Source organism: Eublepharis macularius, chromosome 5, assembly GCF_028583425.1.
Source record: "Eublepharis macularius isolate TG4126 chromosome 5, MPM_Emac_v1.0, whole genome shotgun sequence".
In the NCBI taxonomy this organism is placed as follows: Eukaryota; Metazoa; Chordata; class Lepidosauria; order Squamata; family Eublepharidae; genus Eublepharis; species Eublepharis macularius.
In genome coordinates, this window is record NC_072794.1 from 10,970,649 (window position 1) to 10,989,105 (window position 18,457).

The window sequence follows — 18,457 nt, forward strand, 5'->3', positions numbered from 1 at the left end:
CATCATTCATCATTATGAGCATTTTTTCCCCTCCATGCAACTTGACTTTTCCCTTGTTAGTGTTGATAGCCCTTGCAAGACTTTGCTCTGTCCATGACCCCGTCTTCTCTCTCCCTCCCCTCAATTTTTTCCTCCTTAGCAATATTTCCATGCTGGAGGTGTTGGGCTGAAGAAAACCTTCCTCGAGAAGAGCCCTGATCTGCAGTCGCTACGCTACGCCCTCTCGCTTTACACACAGGCCACGGACCTGCTGATCAAAACCTTTGTCCAGACTCAATCCGCTCAGGGTAAGGGTGTGTGTGTGGCGGGGGGGGGGGCTCGTGTGGGAATCAGGGGATGCTTCCCAAACTGGAAGCTCTGAATAACCTGGTATCTATTCCAAGCTGGAACCGGTCCATTTGGTATTCTCCCGTATTCCATTTCTGGATTTGGTATATGCGCGCACACGTGCCCTTTGCCATTGTTGGCCATTCCTTCTGTTCGTATTCATATGCAGTTGTAAAGCCCTGCAAAAATGAAATCTTAATGTAACCACAGTGGTTTAAGCCCACATGCACATCAGGAAGAGCACTGACCTGTAAAGAATCTTGGTACGGTAATCCTTTATGATTGTCAGGGCTTTTTTTCTGGGAAAAGAGGTGGTGGAACTCAGTGGGTTGCCCTCGGGGAAAATGGTCACATGGCTGGTGGCCCCACCCCCTGATCTCCAGACAGAGGGGAGTTGAGATTGCCCTCGGCGCGGAGGGCAATCTCAACTCCCCTCTGTCTGGAGATCAGGGGGCGGGGCCACCAGCCATGTGGCCCTTTTCAAGAGGTTCCGGAACTCCGTTCCCCCTGAAAAAAAGCCCTGACGATTGTTGTTGTTGCAGCATTCTGAATGCACACGTGTGCATCAAGAAAGCAAAGGAAGGGCAGGTGAATGTGATTGGAAGGAACTGAAATCTGTGGCAAACAGGACGTGGTTTAACTCCAGAATAAAATTTAGGAAGTCTCCTCGTTAAACTGCAATTAAGGAGGGGCAGAATGCGAGGAAGAGAGAAATTCTGGGATGTGAACTGAGCAGGGGAAATCTGCTCGTCTTTAGGGTCAATTCCTAGTAGGGCATGAGTAGATTGGGGTCAGATAAGGACGTTTGGCTCTCCTGGTGGATCACAGGTTCCCCGTCTTGTTCTGCTGCCATTATTGGAGGAAGCTTTTCTGTAACCTTTGTCTTGAATCCTCCAGCTGTGTTTTGGAGCCCGTGTTTTGCATCTGCGGTAGCTGACCTTTCTTTCTTCTCTCTCTCTCCCCCTCATCTGTTACCTTTCATTCTTCCTGATGGATGTTTTCTCTCTTCTTTCACTTTAATCTTTCTCTCTCTGTGTCCTTTCTTTTTCTTCCTTTTTCCCTTTATTAGTTCATGGTGGAAAAGGTGTTAGGTTTACACTTAGTGAAGAAATTTATCCTGAAAAGGGTACGTCTCGCATTCTTCTGAAACTCCTTCCCTTCCTTCTCCCTGATGCACCCAGCCTGGAAAACTTCTCCCCAACACTCTGGCCAGGGCTAGTAAAAATCCCAGAAACTGGATCCCGTGAGCAGGGCACTAAAAGGAAGTGCGGGGCAATTTTGTGCCCTATAGGCCAATCCAGCCATTTGGATCAGTTTATCTAAACACTTTAGTTTGGGAGGGGGAAGGTCAGCTTCGGAAAAAAATTGACTTGGGGGAACATAGCAAAAGGTTGTAAAATTACATACAGAGACACAGAGAGCTGTTCCTCCCTCTCCAATAAGATTTTCAGGTCACCTAATAATAGGCAGTAGATTCAGGATAGTGTCAGGTTCCTCCAAAAGCTCTCAATGACTTGACTGCTTGTCCAGGCACTGCATGAGTTAAAGCAACTTTATTGATTGGCTGTTAGTTCATTCAATTCAGCAACCTTTATTGGCATTACATCCATGTTAACAGCTGTTAGTTCATTCCCTGTTACAATCCTCACTAAGATTAGTATCTTTCTAGAAGCATAGAATAGAGTTTAACCCCACCCCCGCAGAGCCCCCCCTTAATGAGACAGTTAGCTAAGTATAACAAAGGTACAGCAAAACAAAAGAGAGATGTTATGTGCAGCTTCAAGGCCAGGGGGCCAGTTTCCCACTCCGGGATTGCTGAGAGATTCCAAGCCAGAACAGCTGTTAACACAGCCAGAACCGAGCCAGAACAGAGTTACACAGAAGCAGGGCTTTTTTTCTGGGAAAAGAGGCGGTGGGTTGCCAGGCCCAGCACTCTTGGCAGGAGGTACCACACACTAAAGTGTGCGCACGCTCCCAGGACCACACAATGACATCACTTTGGATCAGCTGGAAAAAGGGGGGAGTTTTTTAAAGTTTAAATCACCCTCGGCGAAAATGGTCACATGGCTGGTGGCCCCGCCCCCTGATCTCCAGGCAGAGGGGAGTTGAGATTGCCCTCCGCGCCGCATGGCTGCATCTTCCCTCTGTCTGGAGATCAGGGGGCGGGGCCACCAGCCATGTGAACATTTTCAAGAGGTGCCAGAACTCCGTTCCACCGCGTTCCCCCTGAAAAAAGGCCCTGCACAGGGTCATCCAGCTTCTGTCACTAGAGTTACCCAGAGGTACACAGAACCTTGCAGAGTATGACAGGAGACATCCTGACAGATATCTTTTTATTTATTTATGTCATTTATAGTCTGCTTGTCTCACTGAGATTCAAGGAGGATTACACACCGTGAGATTAGTACAGTATGAATTTCCTCACACAACACATGCTTAACTTGTGGAACTCTACCATGGGGTGTAGCAATGGCCACCAGCTTAGACAGCTTTAAAAGTAGAGCATCTGGATAGCGGATGCTTTGGGGCGTAATTCCACAGGGCTTCTCTAATTTTTTACAGTCTCATCATCAGGAAGGGAAGTGTAGGAAAAAATCATAAATATTGTGTGGTCAGGTATGAAGCACGCTGGTCAGGAAAATGTTCACATTTGGTAGTCTGTGTGTAGCAATGAAAAAGAGCAAGAGTCCAGTAGCACCTATAAGACTAACAAAATTAGTGGTAGGGTATGAGCTTTCGTGAGACAGCTCATGTATCTGAAGAAGTGTGCTGTGGCTCATGAAAGCTCATACCCTACCACTAATTTTGTTAGTCTTATAGGTGCTACTGGAGATTTGGTAGTCGCCACCTTTGACTCCTGAGAAGCCTGGGTTTGTCCCCTCAGTTCTCAGGCAAGCAACCTTTGCAAACCAAGACGCCCCGCCCCACCCTACCAGGGATCTGTTACTAGCCTTGTTCCAGGTGCTTCCCCCCCCCCCCACCCACACTGCATCAAATGCATCAGAATGTCCTCAAGGGGGCGCACTTGCCTGTACTAAAGCTCCTTGGCAGAAGGGAGTGAGTGGGGAGGGGGCTTCAGGGGGGGCTGCTCCAGAAGTAGGTGCACCCATGCTTGCATTTGGCACTTGGACATGATCCGTTCCTGGATTGAGTGAGTCTCTGCATGTAACTCCAGGGAGAGGGAACGCAAGAGGTACAATTGTGCGCACAATGTGACTGATTCTTTACATTGTACTGGCAACAAAGAAAATATGCATGGGGGGGGGCTCTTTTTCCAGCATGTTAGGGGCAAAGGCTGTGGAACTAGAAGCCCCCCAACAACAAACATGGGCACATTTTCCCTCTTCTTGGACCATCTGTGTAGGAAAAATAGCTCCTGGCTCTCTTGATGCTTTCTAGGGGCGCTTTCAAAAATGCTCACCCTTGCTTTTTCAACTCAAAAATAATTTCTGTTTTGTGTCTCCCTTGCACAAATCACACCTGTTCTACTGCCCTTTTCTCATAAAATGCAGACCTTTTTCAACATTATATGGGCATCAACAAATCAGCAGTATCTGTGTACAAATTACATACAATTTATACACTGAATGTATAAGTTGTAGATAAAAACACACAACACCACAATCAAATCTAACAATAAAACAGACAAAAGCAGAGTTCCAAAGCAACATTAAAACAAACAAAATCAGGAATCTTTGCTCATCCCTAGAGTCTTCACAGCTTTATGGGTTTCTTGTTCCCTCTTCCTGGAGAATCCTGGGAAATGTAGTTCTGCAAGGGAAAATGAAGAGGAATCTCCAACCCAGACTTCTTTATGCCTTTGAAAAACTCTGCCCCTTTTCTACACTGAGCCAGGGGTTAGACTAATTTCAGGCAGGTAGCTGTGTTTGTCTGTAGTAGAAGAACAAGATTCGGGTCCAGCAGCACCTTAAAGACCAACTAGATTTCCAGGAGGTGAGCTTTCAAGAGTCACAGTTCCCGTCATCAGACTAAGTGGGCCTATAAGACCCCTTCCAACCCTATGATTCTAAATGAAATTTCTGAGGACTCTTTGTGGGGAAAGCCATGGCTGTAAAGTTGATACAAGGCCAGCGTGGATGTCTGGTATACAAACAGCCCAAATAACAACTAACTCATCTGAGCACAGCTCAGCTGCCAGGACTGAGAGCTCATTCATGTCCGGCAGTCAGGTTGATTGTCGAGCGTTTTCAAGCCAAGTCAAACATAATCCATTTTGGAAGGGGAATGGCTGTATCCCATACAGAAAACCCAAGGTCAGTCCATGGCTCCTCCAGTGGAATGGTCCGAGGGAAAGACCATTCCTTCTGAGCTTTGAAGACCCAGTCACAAGAGACAGTCTGGGGTGTGAGAGATCAAGGGTCTGTGTCAATAATAATAATAACAACATTCGATTTATATACTGCCCTTCAGGACAACTTAATACCCACTCAGAGCGGTTTACAAAGTGTGTTATTATTATCACCAAACACCCTGTGAGGTGGGTGGGGCTGAGAGAGCTCCTAGAAGTTGTGACTGACCCAAGGTCACCAGCTGGTTTCAAGCGGCGGCGTGGGGAACCAAACCCGGTTCTCCAGATTAGAGTCCCACGCTCTTAACCAAGACCCAGTCACAGGAGACAGTTTGGGGTGTGAGAGATCAAGGGTCGATGGCAAGACATGCCAGATCTGAATTCTGGGGCTCAGTTCCCCATTTCTACCCCTCCCTCTGAGATCCACAGCCTTGGTCCTCGACCCACAAGGATCCCCTCCCTCCAACTTGGGGAAGTCACAGAACCTGAAAGGTCCACTCAGTTCTGTCTTTTCCCTGACCCCTGGATCTCTCCTCTTCCTGCCGAATCCCTTCATACCACCCACGTTGGACTGCAGTCTTCATGAGGCCATCCAACACTCCCGAGGCACCTTTCGTCCATGTCTGCCAGTCACTGCCTCCCCCCACCCCCTGTTGCTGCATGTGGAATTCCCTGATGGATTTGAATGACAACCTCTTTGAATGACAAGCTCTGCATCTCCTGCTTCTTGAAGCGTTAATGGGAAGATGGCTGAAGAGGGAGGGTCCAGCTACTGAACGGGGAGGCAGGGAAGGGTTTGCAATGCTGAGGGACTCAGATCACGGAAGCTTGCTAGCTCAGAGCTCGGATGGAGGTGGCTTTGGTAGTCCCCCGGCAAGGAGAGGCCCAGAAAATGCCCAAGGCAGTGGAAAGGTGAGTCCTCAGGTTATGGGAGCTGAAGGCAGTTTGACAAGGAAGGGCTGCTGTGCTCTATACCTAGGCCATTTCCAGACGGCTTACCTGCCTCCAGAACGTTGCGCCATCTTGCAGGGAAAACGTGAAATATCAAAACACGAAAAATCAAAACGCGAAATATCAAAACGCGAAAAATCAAAACGCGAAAAATCAAAACGCGATATTTCGCGTTTTCACCACAAGATGGCGCAACGTTCCGGAGGCAGGTAAGCCGTCTGGAAACGGCCCTGCTTTCAGATCAGCTTCACCAAGAGTTTGGGGGGGGGGGGTTGTAATTTTTTGTTTTTATTATAGAAAAGTTAAAAGATAGAGCAAAGAAGGAAAGTAAAACAACAAAAACAGAACTACAAGGAGCCAACAGTGGCCTACATACAAAGTAAAAAAACAGTAAAAAGCATAATAAACATATTATGAATCTGTTACAGTTTTTCACCTACAACACTTCCTCCTTTAATATCAATCAGCTTGTGGTCTAATTAATAGCTTTTTTTCTATATATCATCTTCTTGATATCCCAGATCCTTATTCTTAAAAATCAAAACCACAAAACATTAACTCATTTTTCTTCATCTCGCTCAGATAGTCCATAAAAGATTTTCAATTTGCCATGAATATAGAAAGCGTTTTGTCTCTAATTAATGCTGTAAGTTTGGCCATTTCAGCAAAGTCCAGATTCACCAAGAATTTGTATTGTTTCCAAAACATCCTTGGCCAGTGAAGGCAAGAGACATGAGGGGAGGGATACTTCTCTTTTAAAACACTAGCAGCTGCTCTCTTAAAACTGTCCGTTTCTTGCCACTGTTGGGGCTAAGCAGGGCTTTTTTTTCCTGGGAAAAGAGGTGGTGGAACTCAGTGGGTTGCCCTCAGCGAAAATGGTCACATGGCCGGTGGCCCCGCCCCCTGATCTCCAGACAGAGGGGAGTTTAGATTGCCCTCTGCGCCACTGGCGCAGAGGGCCACTGGCACGGAGGGCGATATAAACTCCCCTTTGTCTGGAGATCAGGGGGCGGGGCCACTGGCCATGTGACCTTTTTCAAGCGGTGCCGGAACTCCGTTCCACCGCATTTCAGCTGAAAAAAAAGCCCTGCTAAAGGGTATCCTTCCCCAAAGCCAAGGGGGGGTTAAAGTTTAAATCACCCTCGGCGAAAATGGTCACATGGCTGGTGGCCCCACCCCCTATCTCCAGACAGAGGGGAGTTTAGATCGCCCTCCGCACCACTGCTGCACCACTGGGTATCCTCCTTCCCCAAAGCCATTTTCTCAGTCTCAATCCCCTGAGGATCATCCACCTATCAGTAATACAGAATTAAACCATCTGTTATTTTTAGGGACAGAGGGTTCCCCAATCTAGGAGCTAAAGGTGAATCTCATTTCTCTGAATTTAACCTGCTTTGTTTACTAACCACAGTTCCCTGGGGAACTATAGTTTTGGTTCCCCAATTCTCGAACTAAAAAAATCCTTTCCGGTGGGTAGCCATGTTGGTCCTCAGTTAGAAAGTAGGATTTTAGTCTAGTGGCACCTTAGCGATCAACAAGATTCCCAGGGTATAAGCTTTCAAGAGTCAACAGTATCTGAAGGAGGGAGCTTTGGCTCTTATACTCTGAAAACCTTGTCAGTCTCTAAGATGTCGCTGAAGTTAAATCCATCTTTTAAAAAAAATCATAATAGCCTCAAACGTTTCTCGTGAAATTCTCTGCATTCATTGGGTGGGAGCCATGATGGTTAAGCCAATATTAAAAACCAGCCTTGCAACACATGCATCAAACCCAGATTTACTTGGCTACTTACTTGCATCCAGGATAGTTATTTGAGATGTAACAGTTGGCGGGGGGGGGGGCTGTTGGATAATGTTTTCCTGGCAGGTTGTCCAGAGACATTTCATAACTCACCAAGGATGAAGTGAGTGGTTTTTTTAACAAGGCTGTTCAAATCAGTATCAGCAGGGCTTTTTTTCTGGGAAAAGAGGTGGTGGAACTCAGTGGGTTGCCCTCTGCAAAAATGGTCACATGGCCAGTGGCCCCGCCCCCTGATCTTCAGACAGAGGGGAGTTGAGATTGCCCTCTGCGCCGCTGAGTGGTGTGGAGGGCAATCTCAACTCCCCTCTGTCTGGAGATCAGGGGGCGGGGCCACCGGCCATGTGACCATTTTCAAGAGGTTCCGGAACTCCGTTCCCCCGCGTTCCAGCTGAAAAAAAGCCCTGAGTATCAGTTCCATAATGTCCTCTAGCTATGGGAAAGAGTGATGATGATAATGGATCTAGCTTTGTTTGAACTTGGCCACCCCAAGTCTTGGCCAATCGTAAGACAGTCAAAGAGCATCCCTCCCCCCCAAAAAAGTAGGGGAGCCTCCAAAAGTTATCTGTGTATAGCTCTGAAGCAAGTGGTGGATCTGAGTCCTTCATTAGGTTGGCATGGAGGGTCCTGAATGGAGGAAAACCAGAGGCTAAGCCACCCGCCAAAAGTCCTGCATTACACCTTCAAGAACTGACATCCTCTCGTTGCCGCACAGGGTCTGGAGTAGATGATCCCGTCGGAGAAGTCTCCATCCATGTAGAACTGTTCACCCACCCTGGCACAGGAGAACACAAAGTCACCGTCAAAGGTCAGTGTGCAGTGGCAACGGCTAAGCATGCAAAACAAACCCATGCATCGCAAGAAAAATGGATGTTTGGGGAAGGGACCTTCCTGTGGAGAGGCAGTCTACCTTGGGTGGTGATGAGGAAAGGTTCTGAGGAGTCATGTATCTAGTTTGGTGCCTACCTGAATATGGTCCACGCATCTTTAAGTTTGAAATGAGATTTGTTCAGCACAGGATCTTTTTTTTCAGATGTTGCAGTTAATTAGGCGCGTGTGTATCTGATCAGATTGTTTCAAGAAATCTACAGATGCCAATTCTTAGCGGGAGGGGCTTAAAGTAGTTTCCAGCCTCAATATTTGAAAAGAAATGTTTTCTCAAACTAGCAACTAAACCCGTTGTAAAAACAACGGGCTCTAGAAAATGGTCCCAGAGGCTTTCCCGGTCCTCCAGTAGGCTACACCAGCACGCTGGGCCTTCTCGCTGCCGTGCTGGGCCTTCTCGGGCCTCTGGAGGGCTGCACCAGGGCACTGGGCCTTCCCGCCAGGCCAGTCCTTCCTGAGCCTTCAGAAGGCCAGGCCGCTATGCCGGACCTTCCCACCGTCGCAGCCTCCTCAGGGCCTCTGGAAGTCCACGGTGCTGGGCCTTCCCACCACCACACCAGGCCTTCCTGGGCCTCCAGAGGGCTCTGCCAGCACACCAACCCTTCCTGCTGCCACGCCAGGCCTTCTCAGGCCTCCGGAGAAGGCACCAGCATGCTGGGTCTTCTTGCTGCCACGTTGGGCCTTCCCATGCCACCGGAGGGCCATGCCATGGCACCTGGCTTTCCTGCCACCGCACTGGACTTTTTTCGGCCTTCCAAGGAGGCTGCCGTGGCAGTGGAAAGGCAAGCCATGTTGGCGACAACTCACTTTTCATCCCCATGAGTGCACCTGCATGGGGATAAAAAGTGAGTTGTTGCCCACACGGCTTGCCTTTTATATAGTAGGATGCTAAGCTTGAGGAAAAATTGGTTTTTTAAAGGCAGGTTAAAGTTTTGATAGAAAAACAAATCAAAATTAGGAGGAATTCCTCCAGGATACTGAAACAATCCTTGCATATGGCAAAAAAGATAGACAGGATGTATTTGTTGAAATCTACCTGTGATGGCCTTTAAGGACATGCGAGAGAGATGATTTAGCCCATCTGACATTCCTAGATGCAAGTTAACACCTGTGTTTGCTTTTGGTGGAGGAAACGCTATCAAGTCCTAGCTGACTTATGTCGACCACAGCTGGAGTTTTCAAGGCAAGAGACTAACAGAGGCGGTTTGCCTGCCTCTTGTACAGCAACCCTGGTCTTCCTTGGAGGTCTCCCATCAAATTATTAACCCTGCTTAGCTTTCTATCCCTGATGAGAACAGGCTTGCTTGGGCTATCCAGGTCAGGTTTTAGACGTTTTGCTTTTAAACCTCCTAAAAATCTTATGGGTGTGTCAGTTTCCCCTGTAGATGTTACAGTATTTGCAATAATCACCAGAGGATTCCGTTGTTTGAAAATTGTGCAAATGCAAAGAGAGATCATTTCAAGCCTTTCGCAAATCTCAGTACTAAGCAGTCTATGCTGTGCAATGCCCCTGTAAGATAATATACACGGGTATGATTATAAGAGCTGTAAAGACCAGGATCTGTGAACACAGATGCTGTGTGAGGACTGGAAATATGCAAGCTGTGCCTCAGATGCAGGCTTCGGAGGTCAGACTTGGAAGATGTGAGAGGAGGGTCTTATCCCCCCACAAGCACCACATGATGGGGATAGTTCATGGCTCCACGTGGAGTATTTGGCACATGAGGAGCAGCAAAAACAGCAAAATAACTCCTCCCCCACCCCAGTGTTTTTTTAGCATGGGAGAAATGGCTTGCAGAGAGGCGGCAGGAGCCCTTTCTTCACCATGGCAGCATTTCAAGACTGTTTGGGTTCCCCTTTATTTTTTAGAACCCATTTCCTGCAGCTGCTGCGTGGCTGCAGGGAACCCAAGTTGGGTCCTGGGAACCTGGACATAACTCTTCAAAAAACCCAAATGCATCGTTTGGCCCTCTAGGGAAATGGATTTCTGAACAAGACTGGCCTTTGATTCCATCCAACAGGACGGGTCTTTTTTGTCTTCCTTCAATTAACTTATGCAGAGTGAGAGAATGACAACCGCCCTGACCTGGATAGCCCAGGGGAGCCTGATCTTGTCACATCTCAGAAGCTAAGCAGGGTTGACCTTGGTTAGTAATTGGATGGGAGACCTCCAACAAAGACCACGGCTGCAGAACCAGACAATGGCAAACCACCTCTGTTAGTCTCTTGCCGTGAAAACCCCGCTAGGGCACTCTCCACCACCAAAGAAGTGCTTGTCTTTCTGCATACTGGATGGTCATGTTCCATAGAAAGCATAATTAATATGTGGAACTCACTTCCACTAGTTATGGTGACAGTTTTTGAAATGGGTTAGAAAAATTTAGAGAAGAAATGCCTATAAAGGCTGTTGTGGATACACTTATATCCCCCCTGCCTTTCTTCCATCCTCGAACCCAGGGCAGGTGTAAATGGAGGGGGGGGGGCGGTTCTCAGGCGATCTCCCATCCAGGCAGTGACCAAACACAGGCCCCAAACTGCTGTATCTGGTACCCTCCAGCCATCGCCGAGCTAAATGGAACATCCATGTTCAGAGGAAGTCATCCCGCAAATGCCAGGTGCTGGGGACAAAAAAAATAAATAGAACAGCCATTCCCTTCTTTGCTGGCTTCTGAACTTTCCCGCCGACTGACCAGTTTCAAAAACAGGAGGCTGGTTTAGGAGGCTCTTTTGACTGATCTATGGATTTGCCCTAGCTCTACATCTGCAATTGGTCAGGTTTAAAAGACAGATACCAACTCAGATGTGTTTTCCTGCTGCTCTGACCGGAAACTGTTTCCACAAAGCAGCAGAACGCACAAACCAAGCAGTTGTACTTAAGTCAAGACTGCCTTGCACAATTATGTTCACCTTGGTGCAGAATCTGTGGTGACCCCTCTGGGTAGCAGAAAAAGAAAACAGAGATCCAGCAAACATCAAAAGGAGTGAACTGTCATCCTACAGGGAGATAGCTCAGAAGTCATACTTACTAAGTACTTCTTAGTTAAAATGTTCTCTCTCAGCTTTCCGACACTCAGAGACAGTTTACAAGCACAATCACCCATCCTCACATCCTTCCCCACCTCATATCTGCAAAACTGGGCTAGTTATACCAGCCAGGTTTTATGAGGGTGTTGCAAAGAGAACTGAGGAAAGCTCTCGATGAACTCTAAACTCTGCTCTAACACAGGAATGGTCCCCTCCTCCAACCTGTGCTAATCACCGGCTGATTTCGCATTTGGCCTTTTCTGCACATTCACCTTCACCTCTCTCTCATTCTCTCTCTTTCTCTGTCTCGTAACCCCAGTGGTGGCTGCCAATGATCTCAAATGGCAGACCTCAGGCATCTTCCGTCCCTTCATCGAGGTCAACATCATTGGGCCGCACCTCAGTGACAAGAAGAGGAAGTTTGCCACCAAATCAAAGAACAACAGCTGGTCTCCCAAATACAACGAAAGTATACAGTTGTGAGTTTTAATCTCCCCCCACCCCTCCCTGCTTTTTCCTGTTCCTCATCCCCTGGTAACTTTGGGCTGAGGCAGAGCTGAGAGGAGAATTTCAGATTTCCCATCCGTGCCGTTTTGGACCTGAGAACCTCTGTTTCAGCTGTGCTTCTGCCTCCTGCACGTCTAACCCAGCACTCTTTATTTCGGAGCCATTTTCTATCCTGTTGCATCCTTCTCTCCCCGCAGAATGTATATATTTTTCAGCTTCAAGTGGGTAGCCCTGTTGGTCTGCAGTAGAAGAGCAAGATCTGGGTCCAGTAGCACCTTAAAGACCATCTAGATGTCCAGGGTGTGAGCTTTTAAGAGTCAGAGGTCCCTTCATTAGAGCTCGAAAGCTCCTGCCCTGGAAATCTAGTTGGTCTTTAAGGTGCTACTGGACCTGAAGCTATATTTTTCAGCATTACATGTGCATCATTAGACCTGCATTGTTTGTTTAAAATGGTGTCTGGAAATGTCACCTAGAGTGCATATTTTAAACAAATCACTTCCATGAAGGAAATAGAAAACCAAAACTATTAACGCAAAGAGAACCAGTTAGAGGACCCCCCCAAAAAAATACTGGGGGGGGGCCTTGGGAATGGCACTTGGCCCCTCAAAATCTCCCCTTCTAGAATCCTCCAAGAGTCTCTCTACATGAGACATCTTACATGGGGACGCTCAAGTGTAGGGAGACACATGGTTAACCAGGAAATGTAGTTTAAAAAGAGTCAGTGGAAATTGCTCCTGGGAGGGTTTGTTAATTTCCTCTTTACCTTAGGGAAGAGGAGGTGAAATTGACAGAGCCGCCAGGGTGGTGAAGATGAAATTAACAAACCCTTTGAGGAGCAATCTCCTCCGGCTCTGTCTTTTAAAACTACACTTCCTGGCTAACATTGCATCTCCCTACACTTGAATGTCCCTGTGTAAGAGGTCTCGTGTAGAAAGACTCTGAGATGTCTCATGCAGCTAAGCTGCCTGGGGACTTAAGTGGCTGCTTTTTCCCTTTAGCTAGCTCTTATCTGCTCTCCATGATCCAAGCTTCACATAGAACATACCCAGGCCTCCTCATGCTATTTTTTACAACTTTTCTCTTTTCGTTAATCGAGGCAAAGTTTCCTGCATATCTGGCGTATTCCCAAGTGGCCCTGATCTGTTGGCAGGTCTCAGCTAGTGCCGCTCATCTTCCACATGGAGCCAGTTAGTTTACTATTAGAGTGACATTTTTAAAAAATGAAACAGGGCACACCTGTTTGGCCGTAGAACTCCAACACAAAGTACAGGCCCCACATACATTAACCGTTGTGGAGCCCACCTGGAAAAGAAAGTACATTCCCTCACAGCTGGATTGTAGGGAAGTGACTGAATGAGCACAGGTTTCGCAGAGATTTGATCTCTTCTACAAATGAGTTTATCACAACATTCATCATAAGAATTCCCCACGACAACCCTTAGATGTATGATTCCCATGTCCAGGTTGAAATTCCTGGAGATTTCAGGCATGCAACCTGGGGAGGGACCTCAGTAGGGTATAATGCCATCCATCCTCTAAAGCAGCCATTTTCTCCAGGGAAACTGATCTCTGTAGTCCAGAGATCAGTTGTAATTCTGGGAGATCTCTGTGCTCACCCGCAGGCTGACAAGCCTACAGAGAAGGGACTGACTGTCTGCAGTGGCAGCAGAGAGGCATTAAAAATCACATCTGACTTTCCTTGTACTGATAAAAGAGTTCTCTGGTGGGATAAAGGAAGAACTATATTTATGTGAGTGCGTTCCAGTATCTGAATTCCAGCCATTGGTCACTTGTGTGGCCAAGACTCAGATCCCAAGCTGGGATTATGCCGATAAAGCTGGGCTGGGACATCCACAGAAGGAGCCAAACCAAAAGGAGCCTTGATATTAGGGGTCACCAGAAGGCAGGAATCAGGTTAAGTTCTCTCCCTCCTTGGGATATACCAACAGGGCACGCAGCAGTATATGGCCCTGCTTTCTGTCCCTCTCCCAAACACAACAGAAACAACATTTAGACAGTTGGGCATCACAAAGAATGGTTGTTGGCAGGGCTTTTTTTCAGCAGGAACGCAGTGGAACAGAGTTCCGGCACCTCTTGAAAATGGTCACATGGCCGGTGGCCCCGCGATTGCCCTCCACACCGAGTGGTGTGGAGGGCAATCTAAACTCCCCTCTGTCTGGAGATCAGGGGGCGGGGCCACCGGCCATGTGACCATTTTCGCTGAGGGTGATTTAAACTTTAAAAAACTGCCCCCTTGTTCCATCTGACCCAAAGTGACGTCATTGTGCGGTCCTGAGTTCCACCACTGAGTTCCACCAGCTCTTTTCCCAGAAAAAAAGCCCTGGTTGCTGGTCTATCAGCAGGACATGTAAGGTTGATGGCTTTGATAAATATTGGCTGGGGAGACACATGTGTAACTGCCCCGGCTGTGCCTCCTTTCTCCCCCTGCAGCACCCTGGGCACTGAGACAGGACCCGAGTGCTATGAGCTGCAGGTGTGTGTAAAGGATTACTGCTTTGCTCGGGAGGACCGCACAGTGGGCATCGCCATTCTCCAGCTGAAAGACATCATGCAAAGGGGCAGCTGTGCCTGCTGGCTACCTCTTGGGCGGCGCATCCACATGGACGACACGGGCCTGACAGTGCTGCGCATCCTCTCCCAGCGCAACAACGACGAGGTGGCCAAGGAGTTTGTCAAGCTGAAGTCGGACACACGCTCAGCCGAGGAGGGTAGCAGCTAAGGCCCTTTCCCCCCTCCCCCCCTTCCTCCCTCCCTCCACCCTCCACTCTTTCCACCTGCTGCTAGAAACACCTTTTCCCTCCCCGTCCCTCTTCTCTTTTATACAGCCATGTCAAAGCCATAGAGTTTGCAAATCTGCCCTCTTCCCCCGCCCACCCTCAATTTGGGAGCTTTCTCCCACTGCCAAGGATCACCTAAGTACATTCTGCAAAATTGCCAAAAAAAACCCCACCCCTCCTCCTCAAGAGGGGGAAAGCACCTTTTTTCTGGAAGGGGGGACAGAGACACCCATGCAGGTGACCTCCCTCCTTTCCCACACCTCAACACACACACACACACACACACTCCTTTTCTGGGCAGGCGAGCCTAGAAGCCTCTCTCTGCCCCCCCCCTGGTGAAGACATGGGCCAGCCCCCTGCCAGCTTCACCTTTGACAGGGCTAACAGGAAAGGATTCCATTTGCTTTGACAGATTAGTTTGCACAGGGGTCAGTTGCATGTCGGTTCACACTTCATGGACCCAGCATGATTCAGGGAAAAACAGGGCTGGGAAGAGGGGATTAACCCCCTCCCCTTTACTGTTCCCCCAGCAAAAACTGCCCCACGCTATGGGTTGCTTTCAGTCCTGGCAGAGAAGAGTAACGGGCAAGAGACAGGTGTATGGTCCCCCTTCCCCTCGAGGAAGAAGAGAAATGGGGGGGGAGTTAAACCCCTCTGCCCAGCCCTGCTCTGTATTGTCTCCTTCCCCCACCACTGCAGCACCTTTTCACCCAACAATCCACTTACGGGTCCATTGGCCACCCATGTTAGAGCTGATAGGGGGAGGGCTGTGGCTAAGGCTGCAGTCAATTTGGGGGCCGTTCCTCACATTCGTTACTGTACATGGGACAATGAGTGACAGCATAGGAGAAACGGACACACACACACACACCATGCACTTTGTTGCTTATTGCAAAGGCTTTTTCCGTGCCGTTAAATCCATTCCCACATGCTGTATACATCTCGGGCCAAGCACACCTGTGCAAAGTGGCCCACACACTTGGGAGGCCGGGGCGGGGTGGGCTGTTCGATCCATCTCACATACCCCAAACCCTTCAAGACAGTTGAATCTTGTGCCCTTCCTAGTCGGAGAGGAACAGCCACAGGTTGCCCCCAAAGAGGAGGAATGATATTCAAAGAGGACCATACCAGGCCTGCTTCGAAGTGTAGATGGTACTAAGGGTTATTTAGAGATGGAAGGAAAGTGGTGCTCTGTGCATGCGCGCGCACGTTCACACACCCCATTGGTGAAAGCAGACGGGAGGCCATAATGCACAGTGGTCTGGAGACTGCAGGCCTAATGGGTGGAGGCATTTAGGAGAGCCCAAGTGGAGACTGAAGGTGGGGGGGCTGCCGAGACAACAGGCTGTTTTTCTCCCCATCGTATCTCCAAGGGAAGGGCTCTACTTCCCACGCAGTCCCCGTTCTAACCCCACACACTGGTTTTGCCCTTCTGCTTCAAGTGATCGTGTTGGGTGCATGGCAGGTCACCTGAGGCCCTTCAGTCTCTCCCGTGCCCCCCGCCTTGGCTCTTCTCCCCAGGGCTTTTTTTCAGCTGGAACACGGTGGAACGGAGTTCCAGAACCTCTTGAAAATGGTCACATGGCCAGTGGCCCCACCCCCTGACCTCCAGACAGAGGGGGGGGTTGAGATGGCCCTCCATGCCGCGATCTCAACTCCCCTCTGTCTGGAGATCAGGGGGCGGGGCCACCAGCCATGTGACCATTTTCACAGAGGGCGATTTAAACTTTTAAAAACTCCCCCCCCCTTGTTCCAGCTGACCCAAAGTGATGTCAAAGTGATGGCTGATCCTGCACTGGGCAGCGGGCTGGACTAGATGGTCTGTATGGCCCCTTCCAACTCTATGATTCTATATGATTCTATTCATTGTGCAGTCCTGGGAGCGTGCACACACTTTGCGCACGCGCATGCGGCCCCAGGGGTACGACCTCCCACCAAGAGTTGCCCCCTGTGCTGGCAACCCACTGAGTTCCGCTACCTCTTTCCCCAGAAAAAAAGCCCTGCTTCTCCCATAGCTGTGCTTCACTAGGTTCGCCCTGCCCTGCCCTTTGCTGTTTCCCGGCTGGAGATGAGATGCTGCAAGCCTGTATCCAGCACAGTCATCACTTAGTCTCCAAAAGAAGGGTGGGAGTTGTAGTCTCTCCTTCCTAAACTGTGCTCTCCCATCTTCTATGGGGCATAATGACTGCTGTGATCAAGTTGAAGGCTGTGGCGCTGATCTCGCTGTAGCCTCTCCTCTGTTTGCTGTTCCGTGAAAGATCTTCCAACCTTCATGTGTTACCTAATACCCGAGTTCTACCATATCTTTCCCCATATAGGCTGGTCTCCCCTCCTCCACCCCGCCCGTGCCTCCAAATGATCTATATTCCTTTTTCGTTCATTCTTTTAAAGTCTGTATCTCTCCATACGACTGGGACCAAAGTGTCTGAATTTGAGTTGAATGTTTACACACACATGCAACCCGCACCCTCCAGAACTTTTATAAACTGCATCGGTCAGAAAAATTAACACAGAGGAAACGAGAGCAAAAGAAACAGTCGGGTTTACAACCCCCTTGACCCCCCCCCATCTTTCCTTCAGGTCCACCTTTGCACAAACGGACCTCACAGCTCCTTTACTTGTCAAGAAGGGAAGCCCTGATGGAAGGGGGGGGGAGGTTTGTGGTGCCTCCCCCTAGTCCCCCTGTCCATCTCCCTCTTGATTCCTCCTCCCCCACCCCCACCCCACACACTGATTTCTGTTTGGCATGTGGTTGAAGCAAGACAAACAAAGTAGAAGCAAAAAAAAACCCCCGAACAGTCCAATCAAGTTAATTCACGTCTTGGCAAATGTTCCATGTTGTCTGTTCTGTACATATCTGAAGTGGATTGAACATTGGTTACCAGCCAATGGCTGCATGACAGTGAGATGTTTTGCACTATTTTGAATTTTTGGGGCTCTATACAAATATTTTATTAACTGACATTAAAAGAAAAATGAGAAAAACACCAGCTTCTTCTGGCTCTTTTTGGGAATGCTTTTCTTGTGCCTTGGCACCACCACACCGTTTAGTGGCATTCAGTGGGGCTGAACAGCTACAAGCATGGGTGCCATTTAGTGGCTTGCTAGTATGGCAGACGCCCTGGGGTTACTCTGAGTGGGCCTGGCCCCTTTTAACACCAGCGACAGTGTGGATAGCATTTGTCTTGGTAGCACATACCGAGATCTTCCTGGTTGCTAGAAGTTCGACAGGAATGCCACGCAGCCACCTTGGAGTGCTTGATCACTGTGAACAGGCCCAGTCTGGAGACTGTGACAGGCATAGCTGGCCAGGCTTGAATGTTAGCAGTGCTAAACCGAAAAGCAGCTCCCACAAACTACCAAACACCTGGGTGTCACCCTCTTGGGGAACAAACTTCACCCAGTACTGTCAATTGATATAATAGAGACAAGATACAAAAATATACCTTGTCTCTATTGCAGGTGACTTCAACCTGGGGGAGTCTGCCCATGTTAACAAAAGATCACCGGCTGCAAAGTCCTACGGGGCAACAGGCAAGTGCTCACGCTTATGGGCTTAGTCACACGTTGTCCTTTCTTTTCTTGGTCACCTTAACCACCAGATAGACTTGATTACTCACCTGGTGCCCGACATGACTCTGCTACTGGGAAGTTCTGATTAACTTGAACATAAAGCACAAGCCGTATTAATGATTTGATGCCTCCACAAGCATCAAAAGATTTAGCATGTCATGATCATGTCTAATGATTTAGTCAGTATTTATTGGAGATTATTTATTGGAGAGGGAGGGAGATGCAATGTTAGCCAGGAAGTGTAGTTTAAAAAGACAGAGCCGGAGGAGATAAGTGAAAACAGAAC

The 18,457-nt window shown here is 48.6% G+C and overlaps 1 protein-coding gene across 1 annotated transcript in view; it reads left to right on the forward strand.

The window, feature by feature from the left end:
• The window catches only part of UNC13A (unc-13 homolog A), a 147,979-nt gene extending 133,419 nt beyond the window's left edge, over positions 1-14,560 (forward strand). Inside the window, exons 41-45 of the mRNA XM_054979662.1 lie at positions 140-287; positions 1,397-1,453; positions 8,100-8,192; positions 11,613-11,772; positions 14,252-14,560. Coding sequence (XP_054835637.1) covers positions 140-287; positions 1,397-1,453; positions 8,100-8,192; positions 11,613-11,772; positions 14,252-14,540 — 747 coding nt within the window. The 3' untranslated portion in view covers positions 14,541-14,560. The remainder of the gene's footprint in view (positions 1-139; positions 288-1,396; positions 1,454-8,099; positions 8,193-11,612; positions 11,773-14,251) is intronic.
• The last annotated feature ends 3,897 nt before the right edge of the window (positions 14,561-18,457 follow it).